The following is an 18,599-nucleotide window of genomic DNA, read 5'->3' as shown; positions in this document are numbered from 1 at the left end:
TCTTAAAAAAATTACCTGCATTCAGTCGGGTGGCTTTAGCTGGTGAATTTCTGTTAGGCCTAAACAAAATTACCTGCATACGGTCGGGTGTCTTTAGCTGGTGAATTTCGTTTAGGCCTAAACAAAATTACCTGCATTCGGTTGGGTGGCTTTATACGGACGGGTGGCTTTAGCTGGTGAATTTCTGTTAGGCCTAAACAAAATTACCTGCATACGGTCGGGTGGCTTTAGCTGGTGAATTTCGTTTAGGCCTAAACAAAATTACCTGCATTCGGTTGGGTGGCTTTATACGGACGGGTGGCTTTAGCTGGTGAATTTCTGTTAGGCCTAAACAAAATTACCTGCATACGGTCGGGTGGCTTTAGCTGGTGAATTTCGTTTAGGCCTAAACAAAATGGCCTTGTTTTTACAGGCCACTATTTCGAGACATGTTCATGTAAATTTAATTGAAGCTTCATAGTGACCTGTACATGTATTATAGCTTTATATGTAGTCCATCCCACAGGGAATGCCTTTTTTCATGCTATGGAATTTATTACACGTTATTTATTTTCGAGCCAACTGTTTTCTAAATTGGACAGAAAAATAGGTGGGTTTTTTTGTTATTTCCAAAACACTTTTACTTTTTTTCTTACATCAGAATAAAATTTTTTTTAAAGTTATAGGAGGATGAGACGGACTATAGATATACATGTATATGTTGCATACTGTGATATTTTGTTGGATGTATCTAGAATGCATGTACATGTATACTACATGCGCATTTTGTTGATGCAACATGTATATTTCCAGTAATTGATAATTAAAGGGACATACCCACTAAGGCATATTTTTTACTATTGGAGCCATTTATTATCACTGAAATCAAACTTTACTGGTATTTTATTGTTTAGAGTATCCATTTCTGTACAATCAAAGTGTTTCTGGTCATCCTGGTGTTTCTAATACCACAAAATGCTCTTTTTTTTTAATATTTTTAAAAACACATGTGCATCTGACAAACAACAATTATGTAGTCGCGTTTTTGTCTATTTTTAAGGGTATTTCAACGTCGCAGACTCTTGTTTCACTCTGTTGTATCCAAATATGTTGCAGGTTTGTAAATTAACCAAACTTAGTGACCATGTTTACGAGTTAAAACTAGGCTGTAGGTGAAAAATATGCTTTAGTGTTTAAAAACTAGGGTCTATCCCATTAAATTTTAATGTTTATTATACAGGACATTTTTACATTAAATTATACATATATCTATATTATTATTAACAGGGAAGTAGGTATGTGTAACTAAATACATTTTCTGGGAGCATTTTGTTTTTAACATTTTGATTAGCGACGCAGTTGATGATCAGTTATTCAAAAACTGAGTAACAACTACTGTTGAGCATTTTAGAATTGTCTACTGATCTCTGATGTGATAGCGAACACAATGTTTGCTGGGTTTTTGTAGACTCCTAATGGTATTTACATCTCATAATGTTATATTACAATTTATGGAGCAAAACGTGTTCTGTTGCTTGAATCTTGTTCTATTTTATGAGTGATTTTGATTTTACACAGGAAACAATTCCAAACATTACTTCAGTGTTAACCTGAATAAACAGTATTGATGTTAATATAGCATATTGTGTAAGCAAAATAGTAGTTTTTCTTAGCACAATAAAAACTTGTAAAAAGGCAAAGTTTTAATTGATTAAAAGTGATAGTTCTCATGTCAGATTTTGGCATATTAAATTTACATGTGTATTACTATTAGGAAATTCAACAGTGCAGACTCCAATTTTTTCTTTTGAATATTAATTTTTAAAGGTCTACATGTGTATTTACATCTAATGACATACAGTATATATATATATATATATATGCACGTTGAAAGTGATTTCAGAGTGGAAATGGGTTTTAAATGTCGTTCAGTGTGAATGCTGATACATTTATTTCACACTATTTCCAGCCATTGTTAAATTATTATGCCAGACCTGACCTGTCGACCTTTAGTCGAGAGAAAGTAGGAGGTGTATAACACTACAGTAACATCATCATAGCATTATAATTGCACAAATCATGATTCCAAGACTGACGTGCATGGTATGCACTGTCCGTAGCCAAAACTGTCATACCCCGTACATGTAGGAAAGCAAAATGGTTGGGTTTTTGGGGGGGGGGGGGGGGGGGGGGGGGGGGGGGGGGGGGGGGGGGCAAATATGCACATTGGCACACATTTGTGACATGTAAATTTTGTGAACAACCGTTGGTATCTGCAGTGCGTATATGCAATGAAAATAATGCATTTGTGTGAAATATGCACACGTCTCTCCCTCTCTCTCCCCTCCCTCTCTCTCTCTCTCTCTCTCTCTCTCTCTCTCTCTCTCTCTCTCTCTCTCTCTCTCTCTCTCCTCCTCTTCCCCCCCCCCCTTAGTTTAAAGTATTCAGAAGGGGCTCTTAATCTAATGTGTATGTTTGCTATATGTTTTCATCTTTGGCAGTCTTCGTTTAATACATTTCCAGCTTTGAATCAGTACTGGTAGCATCATAGTATTCTTATAGCATTGTTAAAACTGTCGGCTCTCAATTATTCAGTGTGTAAATAACTGAATGCCTTTGGATACAAATAAACATAACACTGGCATTCTGATTGGAATATGTTGACAATTTGATAAATTTTAAACAGTACTTAATAATATCTCCTTTGATATGAACAGGATTTGTGTTTATATAAATACAGTGTTAAGTGTTGACTAAATGTAGAATATATTACACCAATTTGGGTAAACAATAAAAGATATATATTGTGTTCACTATATATAGAGTATAGTATGATGTACAACAACTTGGCTAAACATCAAAGTTATGTGTGTATGGCTGTTGATCTTATTTTTATTAAATATTTCTTATCTTGTCACAGACACTCCCTCCTGGAATGCTAATAATTGTTCCTGGAGTGTTTATAATAAATCATGGCAATAAAAATTATTCTGTTCTTTTTCAGGTCTTGTAGCTAGCATTTGTTTCTGCCACAATGCCAGCCACTACAAGATGGTACTACTATGATGTGCTTGGTGTACAGAAGAATTCCACGACAAAAGAAATTAAAAAAGCGTAATTATACATTTCATACCTTTTAGTTTTTCTACATAAATTTGCATAGATACCTGTATGTACAAAAATTATTAATCTTGGATTCAGGCCTCGGGGTGGGGGTGGGGGGGGGGGGGGGGGATTGCAAGAACGATGATTTCATTTGTGCATCGTTTGTGCATTTATATAGTGTGGGACATCATCAGTTTTAGAAAATATGGTTCTTTCCAACAAGGCAAATGTGATGCAGTACAAATATTGACGCATTTTTCTTTTTAGGGAAGAAAAACAAATAAAAGCCTCTGTCGCGACAGGTAGCTTGATGTAGCCCTGTGGTAAATCACTCACTTGATGCGAGGTCAGTCTAGCATCGATCCCGTTGGTTGGCTCATTGGGCTATTTCTCGTTCCAGCCAGTGCACCATGACTGGTATATGAAAGGCTGGGGTATGTGCTACCCTGTCTGTGGGATGGTGTATATAAAAGATCCCTTGCTACCAATGGAAAAATGTAGTGGGTTCCCTCTCTAAGACTGTCAAAATTACCAAATGTTTGACACTAATTGCCAATGATTAATTAATCAGTGTGCTCTAGTGTTGTTGTTAAACAAAACAAACGTTTTAACTGTCGCGACCGCTTTTCACTATGGGCCGGTTACTTAGCGCTGCTTGCTTCTACAGTGACCTTGCAGTCTTGATCAAAACCAGTCATGCACAGATCGAGTCTGGGTTCGAGTTGCAGTCTTGGTCAAAACCAGTCATGCACAGATTGAGAGTCTGTGTTCGAGAGTAACTATAGCAAACCTAGTGTCTCGATTGTCAAATGTTGACTGATACATTTAAATCAAACCCTTCGCCATTACAACTTTGTAAAGACAAGAACCATTTTAAGAAAAAGCAAGTTTTATAGTATTAACATATATATAACAGATTATCGTTACCAACCAAAATAAATTTCTGGTCTTATCAGCGTGCGGGTCGATTATGACCCTCGCACTTTAACATTTTAATTTGTTTTTATCCTGCAGTAAGATAAGATAAGTAGAGAATACTACATTCAATGTCCGTTAGATGCGGTATCATACCGTTTATCGTACAAGTCATTTAACAATGTATCGAAGGAATGAAAGGAAAGGAAGGAAATGTTTTATTTAATGACACACTCGACACATTTTATTTACGGGTATATGGCGTTGGACATATGGTTACGGACCACATCGAAGGAATGAAATCAAGAGGGATACGTTTTTAAACAACAAGTTGTAAGATAAATGGTATCTAACGGACACGAATGTAGTATTCTGTTTCTTACATATCTTCAGAAAACAGTTTTCCAACTAAAACCTATGTACGACCCTAGTGATTCAAGTTAACAGAGAGGTCAATTTCCTGTTGACTTGTACATCACATCTAGTGATCGATTTCTACCTGTGGTATGGCATTGGTAACCTGGTCGTCACCTAGGTGCAGCCTATCCTATGTTGACCAGTAAAATGTTATGGCACATATATGTGTCAATAACAATAACGAATGATGTTTTCACCAGCAGGTGCATAAGAAGATAAGATAAACATATTCACATTTGAACATCGATTTTTTTCTGTGCTTTTCTTGCTATGACATAAAACCGCATTCGGAGCCAAACTGCCATCACATGAATTAGGACATGCATTTTGATTTCAATTTAAATATGTCCCTTATTTCGGTATCAAATATACCTACCTTTTCTGTGTTATCCATGCTTCAAAAAATAATAAACTGGGGGGAAAAAAACTGCATCGCCGCATCAATTCTAGAACTTTGGTCTGACCTACTTTGTTTTTTGAGGTGGGGTGGGGTGGGGTGGGGTGGAGCTTACCTATGGTCTACCTGGTAATTTTACAGGCTCTATAAGGCCAGTATGTTTTTATTTTTGTACATCATTTGAGCACTGAAAACAGCAGAGGTGGCTTTCCCCATGTTACATTTGTACCCTGGTTGGTATCTTGGTGTTTTCCCATAACCAATACTTTGTTTCGCAGTGTATAATTTTCACAATTTCCTCGGGCGAAGGAGCTTGCAGGAGCAAATAATACCTAAATGAAGTAGTATTTCTAATTATGTTAAATCATATTTCTTAAGGTGGTAAAAATTCTTACTGAAAACATTTTAATTGCATTAACATTTTGCAAGACATCAACTGATGGGAATTAAATGAATTCTACTAAACATCCACAGTATTGAAGTTTACTAACCAAAGTTTGGCGTGATCCATTCATTGGTATTTAGTACACTGTACTACAGTCCATTCTTATCGGTAGTCTATTTTGCCTTCTAATTAAAATTTGAAAACTAGAGTAGTACACAAGTCCATATAACGTACTAATTAGTTGCACTGACTACAGCTTACTGGTATCACAAGGGATGGGTACATGTATGCATATTTACAATCGACGTAACTGCAACATTTGACATCTCTTTTTTTCACTAGCCGTCTGGCATGGCAATAGTAGTTATTTACTAGACCAACATTGAATATCACTAACCATGGGAGTGGGGCTACCATAATCTAGAAACCCTGCTATGTATATGAACACAGTTAATATGAGGGGTAGTTAATATATGTTTGATTTGAGGGGTAGTTAATTTAATAAGGGCCATTAACAAGTTATTTTAGCTGGTCTTGCTGATTACCATAATTTTAAATTAAATTTTAACCCTGAACTCTGTAGTACTCCTGTATGAACAGTTACTCTTTGAATGGGTGGGATTTAGCTCAGTCGGTTGAGCCTGAGGTGATTGTGTCACAGGATCGAACCACCTCGGTGGATCCATTCAACTGATTGGGTGTTTTTTCTAATTCCAACCAGTGCACCACAACTGGTCATGGTATGTGCTTTCTTGTCTGTGGGAAAGTGCATATAAAAGATCCCTTACTACTAATGGAAAAATGTAGCGGGTTTCCTCAGAATTATCAAATGTTTGACCTCCAATAGTCGATGATTAATTAATCAGTGTGCAAAACAAACTTTAACTTAGACATGAATTAATTGTAGAAAATGAATTAACTATATTGTTTTCATGAGGTTATTCATACAAAATGGACATATATGTAATGTACATTTAAAACAGTTTCAAATCCTTGAAAATAACACTACAGGCTGCTTTATTGAATGGAACAAATAGGCTACTGACTTTACCCATGTTTTTACTCACTGAGTTTACCCATGTTTTTACTCACTGAGTTTACCTGGGTTTTGACTCACTGAGTTTACCTGGGTTTTTACTCACTGAGTTTACCCATGTTTTGACTCACTGAGTTTACCCATGTTTTTGCTCACTGAGTTTACCCATGTTTTGACTCACTGAGTTTACCCGTGTTTTTGCTCACTGAGTTTACCCGTGTTTTTACTCATTTCTGTAGGTATAGACGACTTGCTCTCAAATGGCATCCTGACAAGAACCCAGGCAAAAAGGAAGAGGCCGAAAAGAAATTCAAAGAATTGGCAGAGGCATATGAAGTATTGTCAGACAGTGAGTTGAAGATGTTTTCTGCTTTGGGACAAGTTACATTGTAACAAAAAAAATTCACTAAGATATTCAAATTATTACTTTCTTTTATGTTTCATTTCAACTTATTTTGATGCTTACATCCAATTCATGTTCAAGCATGCTGTCCTGAGCACACGGCTCAGTTATCTGGGTTGTCTTTTCAGGACAGTGGGTTAGTGGTTAGTGAGAGAGAAGAGGGTGTAGTGGCCTTACACCTACCCATGGGTGGGAGCCGGTACTGGGCTGCGAACGCTGTACCTACCAGCTGTATGTTTGATGGCGTATTCATGATGCCACCGAAGCCAGTTTCAAATTATTAATATTTTCTAATTTGCAATTTTTTGTTATGGGGGAACAAGTCAATTTTACTTTATTAGAATGAAATAATAAGCATTTTGTCTTTCTGACATCAATTAAAAATAGTAACATATTTAGTGGATTTTTTGTTTTGTTTTTGTATAAGAAGTCTTATGATGTGGTATTTATTTTTCTGTTCAGCCAAGAAGCGTGATATGTACGACAAGTATGGTAAAGATGGTTTGAGTGGAAACCAAGGGTTTACGTGTGATGATTTCGATTCGTTTGGTGGTGTAGGCGGCTTCCACTTCACGTTCCGCAGACCTGAAGACGTCTTCAGAGATTTTTTTGGCACAGATGATCCTTTCGCAAGTCTCTTTGGTGGTAAGATCATTTCTAATGTTGTTTTGCAAGCCTGGGACAGGACGTAGCCCAGTAGTAAAGCACTCTCTTGATGTGTGGTTGGTTTGGGATCGATTCCTGTCGGTGGGCCCATTGGACTATTTCTCGTTCCAGCCAGTGCACCACGACTGGTATATCAAAGACCATGGTATGTGCACTCCAGTCTGTGGGATGGTGCATATAAAAGATCCCTTGCTACTAATGGAAAAATGTAGCGGGTTTCCTCTCTAAAACTATATATCAAAATTACCAAATCTTTGACGTCCTTTATCCGATGATTAATAAATCAATGTGCTCTAGTGGTGTTGTTATACAAAACAAACTTTTGCAAGTCTGTTTTTTTTACTAAGCTAATTTGTTATTATAATGTCCTTTTGCAATTCTATTTGGTAGTAAGATAAATTATTACTTTCCGATGTATATCGGTGGTTTTACTGTCACAAATTGAGTTTTATTGGCAACATATTTTGACTTGAAAATTTGCGGCCAATAAAAATAGTTTTTCCCACCTGAAATTTAGCTGAGATCCAATCAGATCCATTCTTGCAATGAATTTGAATGTCCTCTTGCAAGTATTTGTTGTAAAGACACATTCTTATTGTAATGTCATTTTAAAAGTCTATTAAGCAGTAATATTATTTCTAATTATATTGTCTTTTTGCAGGTCTATTTACATCTAGAAATTACCGTATTTGACCGGAAATAAGCCCAGGGGGCCAAGACAACTCATTGTGAGCGTAGCATGGGGTGGGCTTATTCTCAGACAAGGGGCCAGTTTTGTTGAGAAAAAAAATAAAAAATAAAAATAAATAAATAATAATTAAATGAACTAGGAAGAAAACAAAAATCGTTCAGTAGCACCTATTAATTAGTGTTCCATTTGTTATTAATAAATAATAATTGTTTATTAATTAAATTGGTTTTTTTACTAGTATCAATTATCAAAAACACACCTTCTATGTTACAATTACTTACCAGTTCTGTTTATTTACATCCAAAATTTAATGCTGAGAAGACTTAAAACAACAGCAATTAACAAACTCAATAGCGTATACACACGTTTCTGACACAGGCAGCCAGCTTACACTACAAAGAATTGTCAATCTAGGTCATTGTTCTTAGCCAATCAGAATAAGGTATTTGCCTAATTAGCATTAACTGCGGACCCAGTGTGGTGGTAAAAATAGACACTGGTTTTGGTTCAGACTTGGGCTTGTGTACGTACTTCAAAGAAATACTGCAGGCATGAAATTGGAAACAATGGTATACACTGTTACTGTTAGACTGCTAAATCTCACTGGTGGTAAAATATTGTGTTACATTTGTGTTTAATTATCTGCAGGAGGTATGACCTTTTACATGAGCTTTGAGCAAACTTGCAGTTTCATGTTATTTATAAGGTGACGAAGTTGGGGGTGGGCTTATTTACAAATGAGGGCCTAATTTCTTAAATGCTCTCAAAACGGAGGGGGGCTTATTCAAAGACATGGGCTAATTTCCTGTCAAATACGGTACTTGTCCAAAAAAGTGGTTGGTTTTATTCAACAATGTTTTCAATTGCGCACAATGAAAATGTTTTGTAAATATTTATTTGCCACCTGATATCCATTCCTAAAGAAGACTCCTCATATTATGTAAAGTCAGAAGTAGAGCTGGGCGGTATACCATATATACCGTTCGGTATCGGTATCGTGTCGATACCGATTTACCGTACCAAGTAAATTTCTAAATACTGAAATTTTGGTATTAAAATGTTTCCTGTCATTTAGTAAAGCACTAACAATAGATATAATGAACGCAAAATGGGTTGAGTATAAATCAGACGAGAGCCTTTTGTATGGAATTTTATTTTATTTAGATGAAATTAGCAGGTGAGCCTTAACTCAGGCATGTATTTAAAGCCGAGTATACCAAAAATTCCACTCAGTTTCGGTATTGGTATTGTGTCAATACCGTACCGATACCTTTGTAAATCTCCCAAAATATAATGATACTGATACCGATACCGATACCAAACCTCAAATTTTAACAAAACAGCTCTTGTGAAAATTAATTACTTGGACGTTGACCTACATGTAAATGTGTGCCTGGTATAGAAGTATGATGTGATATGTTTTAGTTTCGCCACATTCTGACTTCAATGGCTCGATGTTTGAACAGTCGTTCGGCGGCTTCCCTGGCTCTTCATTTACATCATCATTCTTCGGTGGTGGCTTCGACCCGTTCGCTAGCTCGGGGTGAGTATAGTCACCGTTTTATCACCTATATGGCACCATCTGCCAGAGACCATGTCGATTTGAATTAACAATTTTCAAGTTACTATTATTAATGCAGATTATTAGGGTTCCGAGTGCCTTGTGACAGAGCCCTGTTGTAATCATTAGAGTTATTTTTCTTCTTCTTTTACATTATTTTAGAAAATCTGTTTTGAATATATTTCAAAAGCTATTTGGCCAAAGCTCGTGAAAGTTTGGTGGAATATGGGGAGGCTTATTGTCTAATTTATAGGTTTAAAAAGATGGGTCTTGTATGAATTTGAAACCACCTTGTTTTTAAGCATGCAATTTTTGCACCTGTCTCTCAAAAAAGAAAAATATTATGGCTTAAAACTTGTGAAATTTGCCAGTAAGTGAAGACATAATTTTCTAAGGTTTATAGAAGAATAACATTTAATGTTTTTAGCAGCGTCATCCAATCAGTATAGAGTAAATCGTATAACTGCAGTAATTTTGTAATTATATTTAAATGTTTATACAATCCTGTTGTTAAACCGGTATCCACAGATTGATCACTTGGTATCGTTCTTTTAAAACGAGCTGTGATCCATTTAAAAAGTATGGTGCTGTCACAACAGTCAGTAAATAGTGAAATATGCTTGTCTTTGATTTCAGTTTTGCATCCCATTTTTCAAGTACATCATTTGGGGGTCCGTCTGCTGGTGGAAACTTCCGTTCCACATCAACATCGATTAAATACATCAACGGCAAAAAGGTTGTCACGAAAAAGTAAGTTGTGCTTACATAATGAAGCATAATTTTAAGTACTGTACAATATTTACAGATACAGTTTGGCACATATTAATCAAAAACAAATGTCTGCTATTTATAGGTTTCATCTCCATCCTGTCTGTCTGTCTGTCTGTTCCACAAAGTTTTCAGGATGTTTTTTTTTAGAATGCCTTGAGATATTGAGATACTGAAATTTTGTGCATAGCTTTATCATGTACTGTTACAGATCAAGTTTGAATTTCATGGCAATTTCCCATTTTCGACGGAGTTATGGCCTTTGACCTTTGGGGATGTGAAATTAGTTTTCTGGACTTTTTTCCACAAGGCCTTGAGATATTGAGCTGAAATTTTGTATATACCGTATATTGCTGTGTATTAGCCGAATTTTGAAGTCTAGAAATACTTTCCAAAAGAAGAGAGTCGGCTTATACAAGGAGGCAACAAATTGGTTGATAAAATTCCGAACGAAAACACTCCCGACCGCAACTTACAAATTTGATCAGACCCTTACAGCCTTTCACAGCTTATAATTTGTGCACAGTATAAATAAAACACCCCAATATTATGTAGTTTTTTGTACTTGAATGCATTAATAGTTTGATGAATAATAATAAAGATTAAGTGTTTTATTGTCATTTCAATGGTAAAAACATGTTTATTCCAACCATCCGCCATCTTTGTTTGACACCTCTGTCTGTATCATTTTGTAAGCTCTTTGATTGGATTGCATGATTTTGCCACCTGCACCAGTGAAAACAACAGCCATGGACCACAGAATAAGTTTTCTGTGTTGGGGGGAAAACAGGGATTAAACATGCCTTAGTTAGTTTATTATTTGCTGTCCAGTGAATAATTTAATTACTTATGTGCAGTGATATATTGTTACAGCTTGAATTATTTATTTTTCTGTTATGATTTATCGGTGCTAAATTATTTTTTGCACGGCATGGAAGACTTTAGCATTGTGATAACGATTACCGGGTCTGTAATAATTAAAGGGGAAAATATATAATAAAAACGAAAAACATAAGTCTATTTGTTGACAGTATTATTGAAATCAATACAATGTACAACTGGACAAAAGATGACTCGGCTTATACACGAGACTGATAATTTTATACTAGATATTTAGGGTCAAACTAAGGCTGGGTAATACAAGGAGTCAGCTAATACACGGCAATATACGGTAGCTTTATCATGTACTGTTACTGTTAAATTTTATTTTCGTGGTGATTTACCCACTTTCACTCTCAGAATACTTGTTTGCCCAAGACATTTGGTGATTTCCCTAGTGGAAAGACATTAATTGTTTGTTGATATTGAACTTGTGGGAAAATCACAACAAAGACAGGTACAATTGTTACAAGAACTTGAAAAAATAGATGCAGTATCTACACGTAGAGTCATTTTGTTAGTTTGACTTTCACTTATTCCCATGGGCGTAACACTTTCTGCATTAGTAGTAACACAATAGAGGTATTTCGCATTCCTATTGCGCGAAGAGTAACGTCCCTTGACAAAATAGACTGAAACTAGTCTATTTACAAATTGGGGGGCGTGACAGACATGTTGTTATGGGCGACTTGAGTAGCTTCGTAGGAGACTTTTAAACTTTGGCAACTAACATGTACATATTTCGAATTAGATGGTATAATGGCCGTAGAAAACAGTCCGCTGAAATTTACAGCGGTATGGTTCAAATTAAAAAGCAGTGCAACAACTTGGACAAAGTCTCTGCGACTTGTATCTGAGGGTTTTTATAATGCCATATTAAAAGACTATCTTGTAAAAAGTATAAACAAAACATTTGACAGATTCCATAGGTTATGCCTTCGACAGGTTATGGCATCGATCGATGTATATATTTGGAGAGAGAGTAAGAGTAAGAGAGTGTATATATATACACACACACACATATATATATACAGTCAAACCTGTCTTAAGCGGCCACACAAGGGAGTAGATAAACATGGCCGCTTAAGACAGGTGGCCGCTGAGTACAGGTTGCCACATATATAGTCTTTAAAACATTTGTTGTTGTTTCTTGTTTTACCGTCTGTACTGCTAATTAATGGATGTGTGCTTCATAGTTGACTATAAATCAACTTTTGACATGTTATCTCCTTCAGAAATAATGCAAATAGAATATATTAAATTAACCGTTCTCCACAAGTTTGTTTTCTTTTTCCATTTAATTATTTAATTCCGACTTCATGCGATGTATTGTCATAGTAAGTAAATCTACAAATGTCAAGCGTAGCCTGCCCAGAGGCAATTAGATGCATGTCAGATTCATACTTCCTTAATTGATACACAGTGGAGATGTCGGGACTGAATGGGTACTAGTATTCCTGAAGGTGTGAAGATAGGTTATTTGCTGCACCTTGTCGCTGTTGTTAAAATATCCCTTTTATATAAGAGTAAAACTTTACTGTGGCCGCTTAATGCAGGTATTTTAGCGATTCGGGCTCTGATTTAGGTGGCTGCTGGCCGCGTTAGACAGGTGACCGCTTATTACAGGTGCATTTACATTATAAATCGTTTGGGAGGAACAAAGTGGCCGCTTAAGGACAGGTTTGACTGTATGTATGTATATATATATATATATATATATATATATATATATATATATATATATATATATATATCAGAAGATGTTTTTTTGCATTTTTCTTTGTGTCTGTCTAATTGGGAAAAGTTAAAAAAAAAAAGACATTTTATGCTGTTACATGTATATCTATAAAGTGGGAATTTAAAAAGGGGGGATTTGGGGGGTGGGGGGGTTGAAGGTAGGTGCCGTTCTGTTTACCCATACACACGTTTTTATACAGTGTCAACATGAACGCATTGAGTATTATACAAAATATATTTATTTTCTTTACTGTTAATGTGTTTTCCACCATATCTAAGTATATAAAATACTAGACGGACCTGTGTAGGAACGTCCTGTACAGATCCATCATCACTCTATATATATTTATATATTATTATTATTATTATTTAAGGAGTGTCTGTTATTTCTTTTACGTTCATCGGGGTATGAACAAATAAATCATCCGTAAACTGTGAATCGGCGAAGCCGTTCTCACATAAGTTTGCGGATGATTTTTTTGTTCATACCTAGATGAACGTAAAAGTAATAACAGACAATACTTATAATTAAATTTGAAACATACTGAGTAATAACAACATTAAAAGTTCATATATATATATATATATATATATATATATATATATATATATTCTATTGAGTATTGTCCGAAATATACATATATTTTCTGTATATACAAAATATATATTTATTTTATTTTATTTACTGTTTACTACCATATCTAAGTAGAGAATACTAGACCGCCCTGTATAGGAACGTTCTGTACAGAGCTGTCCTGACTACATATATTTTTTTTATATTTACACACGCACACGTTATATATTTTATTGAGTATAATCCGAAATATACATATATTTTCTTTATATACAAAATATATATTTATTTTCTCTACTGTTAATGTGTTTTCCACCATATCTAAGTATACTAGACCGCCCTGTGTAGGAACGTCCTGTACAGAACCGGTAAGGTTTTGGTCCCTTATGCGTTAACTGGCTTCCCTCCTAGAAAATGTGCCGAACAAACCCTCGTACTTATAGTAACATTAAAATCGTTTTCTACGTGAAACGATTACCCACAAACGTTTCCGATATCCATTGGCTGAATATCAATGGATGGATAACGAATTTCCCGGACATATGCGATTGAAACAGTTAATAATTGAACAATGGTCCCATTGCTTTTGCCCCCCAATTTGCAGATAGGTCTATTTTGGCGAAATCTCGCGGTTTGCATCCTCGAGTAACTCCGCAACGGGCACATGTGCAGTGGAATGAGAAAAAAGTCTATTTGGGTATTATGTCACTAACAACTAATAACAATGTTATTTCTATAATATATTAAAGTATTTCAATAAATCTTATTTATTAATTTTTCATTAGAACGTTCAAATCCTGGGTGTTTGGGGTTGTTGTTGTTGTTTGGATGGGTTGGGGTTTGGGGGGGGGGGGTTGGGAGGGGTTTGTAAATCTGTGTGTCTTTAATTTTGATTCCTATCTTTTTAACAATAAAATAGAAACATTTCAATGCATAAAATACTTGCATAATGAATAAAATAATTATATTAGTTTTCTCTTTGTTGAAGATAGAGTTTGTGCATGTTTATAGTAGGCCTACTTAAACAGTGTTGTGTAAATTGTTTATTACAGAGTTGTTGAAAACGGCACAGAAACGGTGGTGATTGAAGAAGATGGTGTTTTGAAATCGAAATCCGTGAACGGCGTCCAACAGCTTGAAAGTGGGCGGGCTCAGCAGAGTATTCGAGCTTAGACGACAACCGTGAATGAACGACACAGCGTTAACAAAAATGGATTACGTATTCCTAACTGTTTTTGGAAGAACTGAACTCTTATCTGTAATAGCACATCATTTGTTATTAACCAGTCGCAATTTTAACTACATGTATTTTCTGTCATAGCAACGCTTTGGAGTATACAAATGTTTCCTTTCAGTCATTGTTCCTGGTTATCGGTGGTCAGACTTTGTTACAAACTTTCGTCTGGTATTTAAATAAGAGTTTTAATCTTTTGTTAAACAAACTGGGGACAAAGTATTAAAGTGTGTAATATAACAATGGATATTAACTCCAGGAAAGTAATTAATTGCTTTCATCATGTGGGTATATGTATATAGTTTGATATTTGTGCCGTATTATGTATATTGGTGCCTAATGGGTATTAATAGTTCGTCATTTATCAGGCCAAAGAATCCTATTGGCGGTCTGCCTCAGTGTTATGTTTGTAATAGTAAACAGTGTTCTTGTTACCTTGGTGCCCCCTTGTGGCAGATATTACTATACGGAAAGGCTAGGTTTAAAAAAAATGATGGTGATACAAAGCAGCCCTACATTCAAACTAGAGTTATTGGGTAGAAATTCTTCCTTTCTTTCTTATTTTATTGTCATTGGAAGAAGAGTGTATTGAGTACGTATATAAATGGTGATTGTCACATACATCTGTCTGTCTGTTGGCTCAGTGGACCCATTGGAAATGGGATTTCTGGTCATTTTGTGGGCACATTTTTAATAATAATGACATGTGTTTGTCACACTGTCTACCTTTTAAAGATGTATTGCTGTGGACTGAGTTGTATTGGATGAGTTAGTAGACTACTTTTTACATTTTAACATTTATAATTGTTTCAGATGGTTTTACTACGTTAGACAGAACTTCTGATTAAGAATCGATGTATTTTTGTCAAGTTTAAAAAAATTATTTAAGAACCCGTCACTAAAATTTAAACCTGCAGATTTTTTTTGATTTTTTTTTTTAACGGAAACAAAAAATCCTATTTAGTTCCCAAGGCCAATTTAGTTTTTGATGTTTGTGTTACCAATTTTTTTGTGTTATATTTGTTGACACATGTATATGGTTTTCCCATTTATAGTGTGTGGGTTATTGTCGTGGGCACATCTATGTATATTTTAGTCTATTCTGCTGTTATGAATTTGCTAAAGAAATCAGAATTGCCTGTTGTTTGCATTATTATCATCATAAACCAGGTCACTGTCACTGAAAAATTGTAATGTTTTTACTTTTTCTTCTTTATTGTTTTTTAATTTTATTTTAAAAAAATTATCCATTACAATTATTACTCATGCATTTGTTAACTGTCTGTATACTGTATGTTATCTTTACTGTATTACATTTAGCTGATGGCTTCATTGCAAGCTTTTAATTAAGTACTTTCATGCTCATTTCTTTTTCTGTTTTTTCAATGCTCTCTCTCCAACTTAAATTTTGCCACATCATGACATGACCGTATCTTTATTTTTAAATTGTTAAGCAAATGACATTTCTCCTGCTCTTACTTTTCCATCTGACATAAATGTTTTTAACTAATAACAAATCATTCTTCAATCTTTAAAAAAAACAAAAAAAACATCTTAGTATTTAATTTGATGTATGGTATGATATACAAGTTTGTGTTAAGTATGTGTCAAAAGTGTGTGGGTGTTATGAGTTCTGAATGAGCCAATACAAAATAGATTTTTGTGTTGGTCTCCTTTCGATTTTTAAACTGTTGGACCTTTACGGAGGGGAATAAAATGGATGTAGTAAAAAACTGTTTTACTCTTTAGTTGATCTAGGTGTATCCGGTTTTTGGAGTATATTTATGAAAATTCTTATTAGTACCAACAAGCAGCAGATAGAATGGACCAATGTCTGCTGTTTATGGAAGCCCATCTAGTTACCTAGCAGTACCACAATAAACATTTAAAATCAAAGCCACCAAGTTTTATAGTAGTACTACCGGTAATAGTACAAATATTTAATAATAAGTCACTAAATAGTAATATCCTCCACTGATATTTGTATTGGAACTAAAAAAAAATTAATTTTTTTTAAATCTGTAAATAATCTTCATCATGTAAAAGTTTACTTTTGTTCAGTGGCGGTTGTGTTGTAAGTGTATACCGGAAAACAGTATCGAGGTTCAGTGGAAGTTATGTTATAAGTGTATACTGGAAAACAGTATTGAGGCTGCAAGTTTATGCATCTGTTTTATTACACAACTAAGTTCATAAAGTAAAAACATTGAAAATGGGTTGGTAGCAAAACAAAACCCAAATAATTAACAGAGTTAAAATTTGCATAATCCGTGTATGGGTTATGCAAACAAACAAATGCAGATAACACATTTGTCTTTCCTCTCTTTGTTTGTGTGTAACCTGTTATCACCAGGTAAATGATGTCTTAAATTTAATGCTCGGAACAAACGGAGGTTTGCGAAAAATTTGACGTGCGTGGATGAAACAATCGTTCTCACAATCTTCAAACGCCTGTTTTACATTTAATTATTTAAAGAAGGTAAGATACAACACTTAAACTGGGTGCTTATCCTCTCAAAACACACATAGAGATCTACATAACACGATGCTGTGCGGTCGTTGCTAATTGTAGCTGTTGCATATTTATAAATAATTGATTTTCAACAACATTCACCAGTAGTGTATGACTATATAATAATGTTTACATCGATACATCTAATTGTGACTGTTAATGGACATGTATATGAGGAACACGGTTCTTACATGTTCAGGAAATCCGGGAAAGTCGTGAAATTTGCAAATGTTCTTTTGTAGACCTTACAGAGTTGTGGATTTCGAGTTGGGTCATGGAAAGTCATGAAAATTGGTTGAACATAATTGTTTACCGACTAAATACCACCAGAAGAGGTTCATTGTAATATTATGTTGATGATGACAGAAAAATCCTTGAAAATCTTCTTTAAAAAAAGAAAGAAAAGAATAGATGTCATGAAAATGGCTTTTAAGGTAATGAAAAGTCGTGGAATTTTGTTCATGAGAAAATGTATGAACCCTAGGGTAAGTGATCTTTCAATCGCTACATGCAAATGTTGACTGTACTGGATGATAATTAAGATTTGAACGTCACCAAAAGATCTCAATACAATTTACTATTGCAGATTTGACAATAGTCTCTGTTCTGCTTTTGCATCACCAGAAGAATATAAGCTACATCGTTAGGGGCATGTTATAGTGTTTTCTCATCAATAAAAGATGTACAATAGTTGATCTTTATCAGCTTCTTCATCACTAGTATGCTAACAGTTCACAGTTATATTGGTAACAGTTACTAGTATATCGTTTAGGACATGTTGTAATGTTCTTAACGTTACTGGAAGGCTTACAATTCATCACTATTATTATCTTAGAAGATGTCCTGTAATATATGGCATATTGCCGTGTATATGATGTGATAACATGATTGTAGTGTTGTTCATTTTGATATAAAATTGGTGCATATTTAAGATTTATTTGTGGTTCTTTTAAGGCAACATATCTGGGTCTGTAAGGGCTCTACAGGGATCTTTTGAATTGCAGGTATTTAGTTGGGCTATTTCAAATTGTATGGGTTGTAAGATCAAACCCCTTCAGTGGATCCATTCTTTTATTGGGTTTTTACAGCGCCCCATAACTGGACTATCAAAGACCGTGGTATGTGTTCTGTCCATAAGAAAGCATATAAAAGATCCTTTACTTATAATTGGAAAAATGTTGCAGGTTTCCTCTAAAGACTACATGTCAGAATGACCTAATGTTTGACATCCAGCAGTCAATGAGCAATGAATCAATATGCTCTAGTTGTGGTGTTAAACAAAACAATCAGCTGGATTGAGGAATGGCACAGTGGAGATTGATCAGCTGGAATGAGGAATG

At 35.0% G+C, this 18,599-nt stretch overlaps 1 protein-coding gene across 2 annotated transcripts in view; it reads left to right on the top strand.

The window, feature by feature from the left end:
* LOC121382101 (dnaJ homolog subfamily B member 6-like) overlaps nt 1–18,190 on the top strand; it is a 30,255-nt gene extending 12,065 nt beyond the window's left edge. Inside the window, exons 2-7 of one of the 2 annotated variants that reach the window (XM_041511596.1) lie at nt 2,984–3,093; nt 6,474–6,583; nt 7,100–7,282; nt 9,420–9,537; nt 10,192–10,305; nt 14,566–18,190. In XM_041511596.1, coding sequence (XP_041367530.1) covers nt 3,014–3,093; nt 6,474–6,583; nt 7,100–7,282; nt 9,420–9,537; nt 10,192–10,305; nt 14,566–14,686 — 726 coding nt within the window. In that variant the 5' untranslated portion in view covers nt 2,984–3,013 and the 3' untranslated portion in view covers nt 14,687–18,190. Of the gene's footprint in view, nt 1–2,983; nt 3,094–6,473; nt 6,584–7,099; nt 7,283–9,419; nt 9,538–10,191; nt 10,310–14,565 lie in introns of both variants that reach the window. The other variant, XM_041511597.1, reaches the window with a different exon arrangement.
* The last annotated feature ends 409 nt before the right edge of the window (nt 18,191–18,599 follow it).

This window comes from Gigantopelta aegis, chromosome 9 (genome assembly GCF_016097555.1).
Source record: "Gigantopelta aegis isolate Gae_Host chromosome 9, Gae_host_genome, whole genome shotgun sequence".
NCBI lineage: Eukaryota > Metazoa > Mollusca > Gastropoda > Neomphalida > Peltospiridae > Gigantopelta > Gigantopelta aegis.
This window is presented reverse-complemented; position numbering and strand designations above follow the sequence as displayed.